Raw genomic sequence first — 14,587 nt, 5'->3', positions numbered from 1 at the left:
CGCGCGATTAGGGTTCGCGTAATTATAAAGCCGAAAGAATATAGGTGGGTCTGTAAGCGCACGGCCTTTGTTTTTTTTTTTTGCTCTAGGCGCCAAATTCGACACATCTTGAGTGTCTTGCAGGGCCGTGCCTGAAAATATGGAGGCCCCGGGGCCCTAGAAAATTTGAATCGGAGATCTCTCGTACAAAGAAAAAGTTACAAACAAAAGTTGAACAATATGCAATGTAATTTATTATTGGATATAGATGAAAAGTGTGGATGAATCCAAATGTTTTCTAAAGAAAGTAATCGTTGAGAAGTTTTCTCAATTTAAAATTTTATAAAAACACTTCAAACAAAAGTTGAACAATATACAATGTAATTTATTATTGGATATAGATGAAAAGAAAAAGTTACAAACAAAAGTAGAACAATATGCAATGTAATTTATTATTGGATATAGAAGAAAAGTGTGGATGAATCCAAATGTATTCTAAAGAAAGTAATCATTAAGAAGTTTTCTCAATTTAAAATTTTATAAAAACACTTCAACATATGAAGGATATGCACCCAAAATAACAAAATTGTTAAGAAAAAAATGTCCAAGAACAATGAGAAATGCACCATGTGATTTTTTCGACGGTTCAATTAGTGGCTAAGTTTTGCCTCTACAAAGGCGCCAAATGCAGTTGTTCAAGGCGCCTACAGACCCCCCATAAAAATCTAACCCCCATAAAAATCTAAAATAAACTTGAAGCCAATGAGATTCCAACCTGCGTCAAACGCATGTATCTTCGTGTTACTTACCAATGAATCCAACAAACCTATCATGCTTAACTTAACATCCTTACTTATATATAAGAGAAACATCTCTTTACAAGAAGTGGGCCCTTTGTGGTGGGGGGCCCAGTGCGAGCGCCCTGCCCGCACCCCCCACCACACGGGCCTGGTGTCTTGTAACGACTAACGTAGATTGTAGTTAATTTTTTCAGAAAACAACAAAAAAATTATCTAGAAAAATAGTTGAAATGAAAATGAAGAGAGAATAAGAAGAAGTCAGGAGTACTCGAGACGCATACAAACGAAATGGCTAAAAAGTGAGACGCTTACAGAATGACAGACCTAGACCGAATAAGGGCGCCTAAAGAAACACCCGAAAAATATATTTAAGAATTAACATTCTTGTGCACACAACAAGGGAGTTGATAATTACAATTCTTTTTTGAGAAAACATCATATTTGAACTAGAGAGAATTATTCTAGTTCTCAAATGATAAAGAGTTTAATGTAAAAGTGTAAATAATCAATTACATATTGTAAGTAAATAAATGCTTTCTCTTCATCAAAAAAAAAAAAAGTACATAAATGCTTTTAGATGGAAAGAGCTTATTACACTTCATTTAGTTCAAACTTATTGTAGTCCACTCATGTGAGAATTGAGATAACAACCAAAATAGAATAGAAAAAGTAAAAATTGAAGAAAATGTAAGGTCTTTGTCTTCACGTTAAATACATTTCTAATTTTGGAGTAAACGTGAACCAAATCTTAATCAAAATGAACACTCCACGCCATATTAGTTTAGAAGCTTTGATCTTCTCTCTTGTTTAAGTCATTACACTTGCATGTGGGGTTCTTTTATGGATATTTATGAAATGTCAACATTTTAAAGCATCAAGAGTGCCATAATCTGCGAATGTTGGTCGGGTTATCATTTTCTCTCTAAATTTCGCGCAACCTTACATGTCGACAGGAATTTAGCTCAGACGGTCATTGCCCCGGTTTATGGAAAGCATTATATTTTATTGTGTTATCTACTTTTGTCGGCTTAAGCTCAAAAAAATACGTAACATTTTGACAATAATTCGACTAGTAGTGTTGCTGTCCCATTTTCTTGAAAGCATTATATTTCATCGTGCTAGTGGAAGAATAAGTCTTCCAGAATAGATAAGATTGCTAAAATAACATATTGACGTGGAATCTTGTTTAAGAGATTTTGGAAAACACTTTTATATATGTTAATTTTATTATATTCCAATCAATATATTGAAGAGATGGATACGGACATCCAACTAACAAACCCACTTAACTTAAAATCAATAATTTTAGGATTTCATGAGTTTGTCTCCTCGTCACTAATTGATAATTGAGCTTATCCCCTCTCTATGATAAATAATTAACTGAAGGAGTAAACTCAATTACTAATTAGTGTTGAGGGAGTAAACTCAAAAGAAGATTTATCAGTGTAGGCAGGGGTGGAGTTGCGAGGAAACTACACAGGGCTCCGGTATATATAAATTTTCTCCAATAAACAAGTATTAAAGTGATCTTTAGCCTGGCGGAAAGTGGGATGGTGTAATGAGTTGATGACCCTGGTTCCAATCTTCCTTCTGGCCACAATATTTTTCCTCACTAATCTTTTCTTTTAGGGTTTATTATAATTGGCCCTTAATGTTTGACTTATTCAGAGTTCAGCCCACATATTTGTCTAATGTTTAAAATAATCCCGGAAATAGTGAAATCATATTCCTTTCATGGGTCAATATTTTACTTTCCCTTCTCTCTAAAAAGTATTTTTTTTCCTATCATTTCCTTCTTCCTATCTCAACGAATAGTGGACATAGGTTAATAATCTTCGTACACTTTTATGTTACACTATTCTCTTTCTGTCTCTAACCAAATTTGAAATATAATTCAACACTGACATTTTCTATTATCTGATGAGCCGTATTCCTCGCATTTTATTATTTTTCTCATTCATTGTGAAATTGAAAGAGAAAACACTGACATCGTAAGAGGTATAATACAAAAAAATTTGTATAAAAAAGTGCTTCTAGATTTTAAGTAGCGAGTATTACATATTTTGATTTATCGTAATTTTAACTTAGGTTTGTCTGAGTTCGAATCCTGGCTCCGCCCCTGAGTGTACGGGAAGATGAAGGTCTTCAACTTCACATTACTGAACACTATTGAACCCACTTAAATTCTCATATAAAGCCACAACTATTTAGATATTAAGTTCACCAATACATTGTAGTGGTAGTTGACATGGTCAAGAGAGAGTCAGGAGGTTTGACTAGAAGGAGCCACTTTTGAAAGAGTGTGTGATAATTTACTGATCAAGCATTGTTGCCTTAAAGATGAACAAAGTTAAGCGATCTGTCAAAGCAGAGCCGTGGTTAAGAATTTGAAGGTTCCATGCGAAATTTAAATCTGAGTCCTTCGTACAATAAAAACAAAGAACAAAATATGAAGAACGTGTCACTACTATGATATAATCATCCTTACTAACTGAACTACTCTACATAACTTATTTGTTAGTTACCTTTAATTATATATTAGAAAACCACATCTTATAAAAATAGATATATAATTATATTAAACAAAAAAATGAAAATCCCCACAAACACGGGTTTGTGTCAAAGCTGTTGACTATACAAATACATCAGTAGAAGAGTGTTCCGTCTTCGAAAGAAGACCCACGCGAGCAAAAGACACAAAAGAATGTGACCCGATCCGATTCAAATCATGTTACTTAAATTGACCATCACACAAATTAGGGTTAAACACAATCAACACATACCTAATTAGACAAAAAAATAAATAAATATCTTGAATTATAAGAGTCAGTTTTTTATCACTAAAAAAGCTAAGAAATTTATACTCAAACATATGAACATCACCAGCACATCACTGGATAAACTTGGGGAAACAACAATTTTCCAAATTTCTTGCTTACCGCTTGCGGGAAAGCAAAAGGAAATGAAAGCAACAAATACTCAATAGTTGGTAGACATTTCTTAAACAATAATATCTCAATTCCCAAGTCTTCATCTCTATTTATTTCCTCCACTTCCTCTCACTACTAAATTATTCATTTTCATTATCTCCCTCTCTCTCTAACAACTTATAATACCATAGAAGACAACTGGCTTTCTACTTAATTTGAGGTAAAATCTTTTTGTTTTTCTTGCACTCTGTTGTTGAATTCGTTCTTCGTTTTCAGTTTGACAATCTTTTTCTTGCTAATTAGATTTCTATTTATTAACCCCTGTTGATAAACTAATTAGATTCTGAAATTAGTAACCAGAAAAAAAATGGAGAAGAATTAAAAGAAGATATTTGATCTCTCTGTTTGATTCTATACTGCCAAATTAATTTTGTCTGGAGTAGCGCCCTAAGTCTCTTGCTGGAATTGCCTAGTTATGTTGCCACTTGGACTATGACATGGATATTGGTCATTATGCTTTTATTATACCACGTGGAGTATGACACGGAGTTACTGACATGGCCATTGATCATTGCTGAAGTGGCAGAGTTGACATCTGGCATGCTGAGTCAGATACTAAATGTGGTGTTTTATCTAGTCCGACTCGGAAAGGAAGCAAAAATTATCCTCTTCAAGAAAAACAAACATTCTGAAATTAGAACTGCTAAATGGTCTGAAAATTGCGGTCGACAACAAGGCGAGCGGTCATGTGGCTGACTCCATTTGGTCAGCCCATTCCACTCTCCCTGTTGTCTGACAAATTGGGGCTGGCCACATCACCATTCGACTCGTGGTGGCCCCAAATGTCCGGCTATCTAACATTTTTGTTTTGAATTTTAATTTGAGTCGATTCAGACCTCGAGTCAGATTTCAGAATAACTTAGGAATAAGAAAATAACTGCTTCATTCCGAGAAATAGAGATTCACAATATCCCTCCTATATTCTGTTACATGTTTACTTAAAAAGAAAAGTTGGAACTTCTGTTTGGTGGCAAATAGTCCACTTGATTCTTTTGAACCAAACTTGTTGAAAAGCTATAAACATGGGTCCAAATTTATCAATAACTGTTTCCATTTGATGGGTTATTACTCACTTTAGTTTCTTTTTCAGATGGAATCTGAGGGTCAGTCCATGAAGTTTCAGTTTTCTCATTCAGTTATTAGCATCATATATTAGATATCTATATTTATATGTAACAAACTAAGAATTATCTTATTTGGAAAAGTTGTTTACTTTCAGTTTTTCGATTATTGAACTGAATACAAGCTATATATATATATATATATATGTTGATTCAGGGTTGAAGAAGAATATATGTGGTGAAAGAGCAATGGGTTCTCTTTCATTTTGTCTCATCAATGTGTTGTTTTATGCATTCTTTGGGTTATTTGCATCATACCCAAGTTTTGTCACGGCAGATACTCAAACTGCTAGCCTAATTGTTAATGCATCAGAAGGATCCGGCCGAAAGATTCCCGAAACACTGTTTGGAATATTCTTTGAGGTGAACCAATGATATTTATTTATTACTTAAGTGCAATTTTGGTTATCGACTTATCGTTTTTTAGTTTCTGCTCTTGTCACGATTCGTGTTTATTTCAAAGTATTTAGCTTCTTATTATACTTTGTTCTGGTTCTATATAGGAGATCAACCATGCTGGGGCTGGTGGTCTATGGGCTGAGCTTGTTAGCAACAGAGGTTAATTCTTATTTCTCTTGACATTTTGCCGTGTAAAAAATATGAAGGTTTGATCGAAATACCCCCAAACAACCATAAACCGTCTAGTACGGGGGTACTTTGGTAAAATTCCCCCAACTAGTCGTTGGAGGCGCAACAGGCATGTGTGCGAAGAGCTCACTCAGGCAAGCCTAAGAACAAGTCGTTCCCGTGTCAGGCTTGTGGTGAGCATAGGACGTGGCAGTTGATGACCCGGAGCGGGTAACACTTGTTTTTTAATGGGGCTTACCGTGCAAAAGGGTCCACTAAATGAGCCTTTTTGGGGCCAATACGACCCGTTGTGAACCACTAGGAATATTGGGTGCTACAATTTACGCAGTTAAAAAGATAAAGTTGATTTTCGTATGACAGAGAATTTGTACCTCGTATTGCAAGAGATCTTCGAAATCATGATACACTATATTATCCGTATCCTCACACAAAATGGAAAAATTTCATATCTGCCTATATTAAATTTAACTTTCATTTGAGGTGATAGTGAAGCTTTCTTCTTTCAGGATTTGAGGCAGGGGGTCAAAACACTCCCTCAAACATTGATCCTTGGTCTGTTATCGGTGATGGTACATCTATACTCGTATCAACTGATCGTTCTTCGTGTTTCGAACGAAATAAAGTTGCACTTCATATGAAAGTTCTTTGTGATACCAAAAGTTGTCCTGCTGGAGGAGTTGGAATTTATAACCCTGGATTCTGGGGCATGGTAAGGAATAAACAGTTCATAGTTCTTTCCATCAGTAATTTGGTTAAATCGTCAATTCTTGTTACTCATATCTTCTTTTCGATACTCATTTTTTGTGGCAGAATATTGAACAAGGAAAGACGTATAGAGTGGTTTTGCATATTAAGTCACTGGATTCGGTTAATATTGCAGTTTCATTTGCTAGTTCATCCGGGACACAAATTCTTGCTACTTCTAACATAATGTGAGCATAAAGTTTTCAGTGCTTTAAACGAATTTTAATCTTCGTGTCACTTAACCAAGATGATTCATGTTGATCCTTTTTTATTTTAGAGCTACTGCTTCCGACGTGTCAAATTGGAGCAAGGTAGAGGTTTTGTTGGAAGCGAAAGGAACAGACCATATGGCAAGGCTTCAATTGACAACGGCGAAGAGAGGAGAAATTTGGTTTGACCAAGTTTCAGCTATGCCCTTGGATACTTATAAGGTACATGTTCAATTTCACTCGTCAAGTCTCAAACTTTACATATAACTAACAACATTTCCTCGCCACAGGGTCATGGTTTCAGGAAAGAGCTCGTTGAGATGCTTACAGATCTAAAACCTCGATTTATCAGATTTCCAGGTATGCCACGAAGTCATTTTCGATATAATCAGTCGTGAACTTTCTATAATACGAAGGTTGCGAGCCATATTAAGATTTAACATAATTTGTTTCTGCGTTATATTGTACTAGGTGGTTGTTTCGTTGAAGGTGAATGGTTAAGAAACGCTTTCCGTTGGAAAGAAAGTGTTGGGCCATGGGAAGAAAGACCTGGACACTTTGGAGATGTTTGGATGTACTGGACAGACGATGGGCTAGGGTATCTCGAGTTTCTTCAAGTACGCATTAATCGAAATTCCTTTAGTTTTTCATAAAAGAATAAATCTTCGCTAATAATTCATAACCAAGTAGTTTCGTTTTCTGACTACAGCTAGCAGAGGATATTGGTGCAGCACCCGTATGGGTAATCAATAATGGTATTCTCATTTGGTCCGACTTCTGGTATATTTAAACGAGTAGACATCCGTCTTTCTTTTAAAATATTTTTCTTCCTAATATTATTGTCCAGGAATTAGCCATCAAGACCAAGTCGCTACTTCTGCCGTCTTACCTTTTGTTCAGGTATGTCCTTAACCTTCTTGTTCATGTTTGATATCAAGCATTTTATCATACGATATATGCATTTTGTTACTATTCTTATAACGAGTAATGCATTTCGTGTTCATTTTTAATGCAGGAAATGCTTGATAGCATAGAGTTTGCTAGAGGTGGTCCAACTTCAACTTGGGGTTCTGTTCGGGCGGCAATGGGACGGCCAGAACCATTTGACTTGAAATATATAGCAATCGGGAACGAGGACTGTGGTAAAACAAATTACCTAGGTACTAGTTTTCGTTCATTTCTTTTTTAACCGTTTCTTTATCATTTTATTCGACGTTTAGAGTATACAAGTAAGATTCGGTTCTACCTTGTGAGAGTTTACAAGTGCAAAAATCATGAATTAATGTGAGACTTCTCCTGACTTTATATTCATCAGGAAATTACCTCATGTTCTATAATGCTCTTAAACATGCCTATCCTGATATCGAAGTAATCTCAAACTGTGACGCATCTTCTCATCCGTTAAATCATCCAGCAGATATGTACGATTTTCATGTAAGTAGTAGTATTGTTATCGATACAATTTATAGACGTTTTCTTTATGTTGGTATATAAATATATGTATGTTAATATAATTGTTTTCTCTAAGTTATAACTCAAGTGTGCCCTTATGTAGATATACACATCTGCTTCAGACTTGTTTTCTAATAGCCGTAAATTTGATCAAACATCACGAAATGGACCAAAGGTAAGGTTTTTGTTCGGCTTCGTTTCTTGTTATAGGAATCTGTCCGGCTTTTAGTAATTTTAGTTCAATTATGCCTGATCTTGTACCCGGACACAACTCTAGGCTTTTGTAAGTGAGTATGCTGTGACTGGAAATGATGCTGGGAAGGGTAGTTTTCTAGCAAGTTTGGCAGAAGCCGGGTTCCTTATTGGGCTTGAAAAGAATAGGTACGCTCGTAATTTCCTCCATTATATCGCACTTTGCTCCATAGCTTATGGTTAATTGAACATTGCTACTTCTATTCAATACAGTGACATTATCGAGATGGCAAGTTATGCTCCACTGTTCGTGAATGTTAACGACCGAAGGTACCATTATTTACCTTTCCCTTCAAACCTTTATAATTGAGGTACCTCTATGCAAATACGGAATTTATGATATTTTCTTTGTTAACTTCGAATTGTTAAGGTGGAATCCGGATGCAATTGTTTTCGACTCATCAAAACAATATGGGACTCCTAGCTATTGGATGCAAACCTTTTTCGCAGAATCAAGTGGGGCGACTCTTCTCAATGCTAACCTTCAAGCGAATCCCTCTAATTCTTTGATTGCTTCTGCAATTAAATGGCGTAGCTCCACGGACAACAAAGATCGCGTAAGAATAAAGGTAATAAACACCCGTCTCAATACCTGATGTTTCGTCTTTGAGCCTACCTATCTATTATACTAGCCTTTTCTTTGATTTAGATACTTATTCGTTGTGGGACTTAGTGCCTTGGACATGAAACTTATGTTTCACGTCGAAAGTTCTTCAAAATTACTCGAACCAAGCTTCAAACTTTTTTTTTTCATTCATCCTCGTTATACTTGTGGCACCCTCCCTCTAAGTTGATTATCCCCACCACCACCACCACCACCTCCGAATTACCATATTGCGTTTTGAGATGTTCGTGTATTTGTTTTTGTGATTATAGAAAAAAAAAATATTGTCTAACTTTTGGTGTTTTCTTGTTTCAGATCGTCAATTTTGGGAGCAATGCAGTGAATCTTAAGATCTCTGTAAATGGATTAACACCGAATTCCATCGATCTTAATGGATCGACAAAAACTATACTAACATCGAATAATCTTATGGACGAAAATTCATTCCAAGAGCCTAATAAGGTGGTGCCTGTAAAAACTCTACTCGAAAATGCAGGAGAAAATATGGTAGTAATGCTCAGTCCACATTCATTTACTTCTTTTGATTTGTTAAGCAAACCCTCAAATGGTCTTCTGATTTCAAATGTAGCTGATCATGTTTCTAAATCTTCTACTCATATTAAACACAATCATTGAAGTAGATGAAGATTCATATAAATTATCAATAACATAAAGGGGGGAACCCTTGCTTACAAAAAAAAAGTGGATGGTCTATGTATTCTTTTCTTGATCAATATATTTCAAATTTCAGTGATAATAATGGTTTTGATTTTTGAACATAAAAGGTCAAAATGAAATTATTTGTATTAGAAACTTGTGTTGGTTGGACCAAATTATGTACTTTAGAAACATATATAAAAAGAATATAAACACAAACTTTTTTGCTGACTAGGACAAACTGAAAGGCAAATCTAGTCGTCCGTTGATATTTTGATAAGATACTCGCCTTTAGATCTATTACCCACCTTGATTTATTGACCCACTAAATCAAATAAAGTAAAGAAAACCTTCAATGTGGGCCGTCAGATATAGTGTCCTAGCGACAGTCGACCTTCCTCACCTGCCATCGCGCGTTATTTCCCTTCCCCTCCTACTCTCTTCGCGCCAGTTACAGTCCCTTCTTCAATATCTTGAGACGTTACGAAAGTTACGGTCACTCTTCCTTATCTCTTCGTCAAAACCGAACAAATCTCCACCCCTCTCCAAATCTTCATGAGAGAAGAAATCAAGGTTCATGGCCCAAATTTTCAGCAAAAAATCAAGAAAAACTCTTCATCCCTCCCCAAATATTGAAGAAATTGTGAGAGGCCAGATTAAAACACACAAGAAATGAATAATTGATATGCATAATGTATCAATTTTAAGGCTCAGAAGCTCACATAGATTTTATAAGTCTTGATCGTACCAACATGTTTAATTCTCATTTAACACATCATGTCAACAAAGGCTATGTGCATATAGATTTCTAGAGTGATTTCCACAGAAAATGATAAATAAATATTATGTCCAGATCTAAAGATCAAATATTAGAGTACAGAGATGTGTCAAAATTATGTCACATCAAATACCCCCACTCTTGATCCTTGCTTGCCCTCAAGCAAGACACACAAATTACAAACTACTCATTCACTTTATTTCTATATGGAGATGGAGGCGGTGGTGGTTGAGATGCGATAGACAAAGAAAATAGTTGGCAAAATAATTTTAATAAGTATATTTTACACTACTTAACTTTAAAGTCAAAAGTTAAACATATAAACTTTAAAAGAAAATTAAATATCAACTTAATTGAAGTCTGAATTTTTGGCGTTTTTAAACTACTTTTTACTTCTGTACTTAAATAAGTTATTTTGGTGTTGCCAAGGACGACACCTAACTTGATGTTATTTTTTTTTTGTCTATTTGTACGCTCAAGCTCTGTAGGGGCATAACCAGATGTGGTGTCTAAAAGGAGACGTACTAATGTTTGACCCTGTAACATACACACAAACAAGTATTAGTAAAAGGCAGAATTAGATTTGAACTCCTAAACAAATTCATCTTTTGAACTACAAAAATAAAATCATTTTTCCGCCTACAATTAATCCCATGGCATATAGTTGCGTAAGAAAATTTCAATTGTTGGAGTTAATTTGAGACACTAGAGTCTGGCATATGTATAAACAAAGGCCGCGGCTTTGGGAAATAAAAAAAATCCCTGGGGAATAAATATTCTCTACAAAATTGGTCAACCGAGATTGACTTTTTTTATATCTATTTGTTGTTATAGGGCTCCCAATTTTAGAGTTAAACAAAACTAAATTTGTAGAAGATCCTATAAACGAATTTAGAAAGAACTTTTATAAATTTAAGCAAAATCTTTCTAGGGTTCTAAACCCTAAACTCTTTCCAAGTTTCTTCTTTTCTACATCTTATTTTTCAAAGCTTTGTTTTCTTCTAATCACTAAACCCTAAAAACATAGGAGAACAACCTAATATGTTTAGAAGTGAATATGTTTTAGGGTTTCAAAATTAATTGATTTTTAGAGTTTATAATGTGTTTATCTTGGGGAGGATTAATGAAAGAAGAAACTTGCTTTGGACATCCCGGGAAGATGTATTAAGAACTTCAAAATATTTTGTTTGATGATTTCTAGAGTTTAGAATGTTTTTTTCTTCTTTATCTCTCTAACTTTATTGTTGATTTTAGAGAAATAAGGTTAGTATGTATTTGAGATTTGGGGAAGATGAGTAAGAGAAGTTATAGAGAATGAAAAAAGATGAGATGAATAAGTTTTTTTTCCGGAGAAGAAGAAAGAAGAGGGGAAGAAGAAAGAGGTGTAAGTTATAAAAAAAAATTGTGTTCCCCACAAAAAAATATTCACTAGAGATTTCATAAAAAAAACATGGATTCTCCGGAGAATTTATTCTCCGGAGATTTTTATTTATTCTCCAAAGCCGCGGCCTAAACAAACTACCATCTGCCCCATAAGAGTTGTAAGTTTAGATGATTTACTTGGCTACGTTGGGCTTGACTCAGATTGGTGGGGAAGGGGATCATCTGCCCGATACCATCTTTAAATGCTTAGGCGTATGGAATCAAATGCTTAGGCGTATTGAATCAAATGCTTAACCGAAATTAGATAGAACAAGAGTTCTTCAGAGTTCAGAGAGCAGTAAAGAAGATTTTAGAGAGAAAAAATACTGGTAAAGTAAATTTCACAAGTATGTCTTACACAAGTTACTTAATTTTAAAGTCAAAAGTTACAAATCTAAAATATAAAAAAAAGTAAAATATTAACTTAATTGAAGTCTTAAATTCTAGCGTTCCCAAACTACTTTGTACTTTTCTACTTAAATAAGTTATTTTAGTGTTACCAAACTACTATACTTAACTTGACGTCATTTTTTGCTTTTTGAATGCAGCTCTCTAGTAGCATAAGCAATTGTGCAGGATAGAAGGTGATGTACTTTTGTTTGACCCTGTAACATACACACGAAAACAAGTATTAGTAAAAGGCAGAATTAGATTTTAACTCGTAAACAAATTCATCTTTCAATCTACAAAAACAAATTCATCTTTCAATCTACAATTAATCCGCCAAGTTCAGCTAAATAACTATAGGGTTTGACTGGGATGGATGGTAGCTTAAGATTATCCCATGGCATATAGTTGCATAACAAAAATTTAATTGTTGGGGTTAATTTGAGACACTAGGGTCTATGGCATATGTATAAACAAACTATCAGCTGCCCCATAAGAGTTGTAAGTTGAGATGATTTACTCCCTCGGCTACGTTAAGCTTGGCTCAAAACTCAAATTGGTGGGGAAGGGGATCATCTGCCCGATCACAACTTTAAATGCTTAGGGGTATTGAATCTAGTGTGACCATTTATCCGAACTTGGAATAATTGCACTCCTAAAAATTCTATCAGGTGTTCACTGTTAAAGGTCACTGTGCCGTTTCTTTTAAAAAAAAATGAAATTTTTAGGATAAACTTACTGGGATATCATAAGGAACAAAACAAGAACATCCACAAGGAAAAACAAACTCAAGGTTTGATAGTAAATTAAATCAAGTTAGCTAATGTGACATATAATAACAGAAAACCTAACTAAGGGGCAAGCATAATATACTTACAGGCATTGGATCAATGTCATATACAACTGCTTTGGGTTTCTTGACGCTAAGCAACCTATGTTCTTTCGTAAGTTGCCTTAAAGCAACCATGAATATATCTGCTTCTTTAATAATATCCTTGCAGTTATTTATTTCGGAAACTCTTATATTGATGATGCTAGCACCTTCTCTCTATAAACAAAAGTCAATAATCAATAAAATGACTAAAAAGATAAACAAAACCATCATCTTCGAATATGACAAGTTTCAATCTAGATAAATTATATACCTCAAGAAATTGCCAATCCGTGTTCGCAAAGATGTTTCTAAGTCCAATTACAACCACTCTTTTTCCTCTCATGTCGACTTTATCATATTTTTTCAATGATTCTATGATTCTTTTCATGGAATCTGCAGATGTAGGGTCTTTAACTTGCATATTCCAACGTTGAATTGGTTGAGGAAACCCACTTGGGTCTAGGGGAAGGGATAAAGCATCCAATATCTTCTCTTCATCCATATGCTGGTAAGAAAAGATAATCACTACCCATTTAGAAGAACAATAACAAAGTCCACTATGATGGGAATATCTTACTTAAATGCAGCCTATGAGAGGCATGAGCTCTCTCTAGGGTTGGGGTCTGGGACAATATTTGGTGCTTGGTCAAAATAAGATAATAAGTAAAAAAACATTAATGGAAAATATTAAACAAAGTTTACATTACATGAGGAAAGGGGTATGGAATGAAGGTGCAATGAACACGAGGGTCGTGACGGAATCGATTGGCGCAGTCGAGTATTTGTTCTGCTGTGGAATCATCAGGTAAAGGATTTTCATAAAATTTGATCCCAACAATTTTACAAGTTTTCTTCAATGTCAGGTAAGTTTGAGACTCTTTTATAGTATTCCCAACAGGAATAGTAGCCAATCCTGGAACTACACCAAATTCATCCCTCATCTTTGAAACTTCTAACCTAAGGTTGTCTCTTGCTTTCTCAACAACAGCTTCATGGCAACTTTTCTCCCACAACAATTCTTCATCTGAAAGAAAAGATCAATCAATCCTCCTCACACTTCTAAAACTTCAACGTATTAAGAAAAGTTTTGATTAGTACCTGACGGTAAAGAGTAGTAGGAACTTTGAGTAGGAGGATGAGTATTGATGGAGGCGATTCTTCGGGTGGTGCTAAAACTTTTAGTTTTGGATTGAACCCAAGAAGAAAGTGATAGTTGTAGCTGAAGAAATCCAGTTCTGATGATGTTCAAGTACCGCAGAAACGAAGAAGAAGAACTCTGTGATTGTGATGATGACTCCATTCTCAAACTAAACTGAGATGATGATGCAGGGGCACCCGGCGTGGAGGCTTTTTCCATGACCAAACCGGGCCATAGGCCATCCGGTCATGAAGAGTAATTTTTAGGAAGTCCCAATTTTAGTATGATTATTAGAGAATTTAGGTTTAGGAATTTATGCTATTTTAGTATTTCCAATAATTGGAAAGGTCCAGATTTGAGTTTAGCTATTTAGGAAGTTGCAGTCTTTTAATTATTTATTAGGAAAGTCTAATTCAAGTCTATCTAGGAAAGTCCAAAATCCTATAAAAGGATATCTAGTTTGTCCATTATTCTCATGTTGAAGAGAAAATCCCCTTGAGTTTAATAAAGTTTATCAAGTTTTAGAGTTATTTTAATCTTGCTTTTTAATTGTTCTTCGTTTATTTATTGTTTTCTTTATTTCCGCTGCGTT

At 34.9% G+C, this 14,587-nt stretch overlaps 2 protein-coding genes across 2 annotated transcripts; one reads left to right on the top strand and one right to left on the bottom strand.

Moving 5' to 3' along the window:
- The first annotated feature begins 3,537 nt into the window (after positions 1-3,537).
- LOC147545804 (alpha-L-arabinofuranosidase 1-like) lies at positions 3,538-9,496 on the top strand. The gene is made up of 17 exons (XM_086673351.1): positions 3,538-3,929; positions 5,048-5,253; positions 5,394-5,448; positions 5,985-6,187; positions 6,289-6,410; positions 6,500-6,653; positions 6,722-6,791; positions 6,903-7,048; positions 7,141-7,186; positions 7,279-7,331; positions 7,447-7,591; positions 7,747-7,865; positions 7,987-8,058; positions 8,161-8,264; positions 8,349-8,405; positions 8,506-8,704; positions 9,055-9,496. The coding sequence occupies exons 2-17, from the start codon at positions 5,080-5,082 to the stop codon at positions 9,373-9,375; spliced, it is 2,040 nt and encodes a 679-aa protein (XP_086529477.1). The 5' UTR covers positions 3,538-3,929; positions 5,048-5,079; the 3' UTR covers positions 9,376-9,496.
- A 2,624-nt stretch (positions 9,497-12,120) lies between these two features.
- On the bottom strand, positions 12,121-14,157 carry LOC147545803 (bifunctional protein FolD 4, chloroplastic-like). Its single transcript, XM_086635867.1, has 5 exons — positions 13,956-14,157; positions 13,565-13,881; positions 13,129-13,362; positions 12,861-13,031; positions 12,121-12,201 (listed from the first exon to the last, which is right to left on the bottom strand). Exons 1-5 carry the CDS (start codon positions 14,155-14,157, stop codon positions 12,121-12,123), a joined length of 1,005 nt encoding a protein of 334 aa, XP_086491993.1.
- Between the last annotated feature and the right edge of the window lie 430 nt (positions 14,158-14,587).

Source organism: Eschscholzia californica, unplaced genomic scaffold (genome assembly GCF_041429995.1).
Source record: "Eschscholzia californica isolate CP2 unplaced genomic scaffold, dmEscCali1.0.p SCAF_4, whole genome shotgun sequence".
Classification (NCBI taxonomy): domain Eukaryota; kingdom Viridiplantae; phylum Streptophyta; class Magnoliopsida; order Ranunculales; family Papaveraceae; genus Eschscholzia; species Eschscholzia californica.
Note: the sequence above shows the minus strand (reverse complement) of the source record. Positions and strands in the feature narration are given on the sequence as shown.

Bases quoted from the DNA above. Each gene is read 5' to 3' on its own strand.
- LOC147545804 (XM_086673351.1), top strand. From the start codon at position 5,080: ATGGGTTCTCTTTCATTTTGTCTCATCAATGTGTTGTTTTATGCATTC. The intron at 5,254-5,393 runs GTGAACCAATGA...GGTTCTATATAG, and splicing joins TGTTTGGAATATTCTTTGAG to GAGATCAACCATGCTGGGGC. The intron at 7,049-7,140 runs GTACGCATTAAT...TTCTGACTACAG, and splicing joins GGTATCTCGAGTTTCTTCAA to CTAGCAGAGGATATTGGTGC.
- LOC147545803 (XM_086635867.1), bottom strand. From the start codon at position 14,157: ATGGAGTCATCATCACAATCACAGAGTTCTTCTTCTTCGTTTCTGCGG. The intron at 13,363-13,564 runs GTAATGTAAACT...TTTTCTTACCAG, and splicing joins TTCCATACCCCTTTCCTCAT to CATATGGATGAAGAGAAGAT. The intron at 13,032-13,128 runs GTATATAATTTA...TTTTGTTTATAG, and splicing joins CGGATTGGCAATTTCTTGAG to AGAGAAGGTGCTAGCATCAT.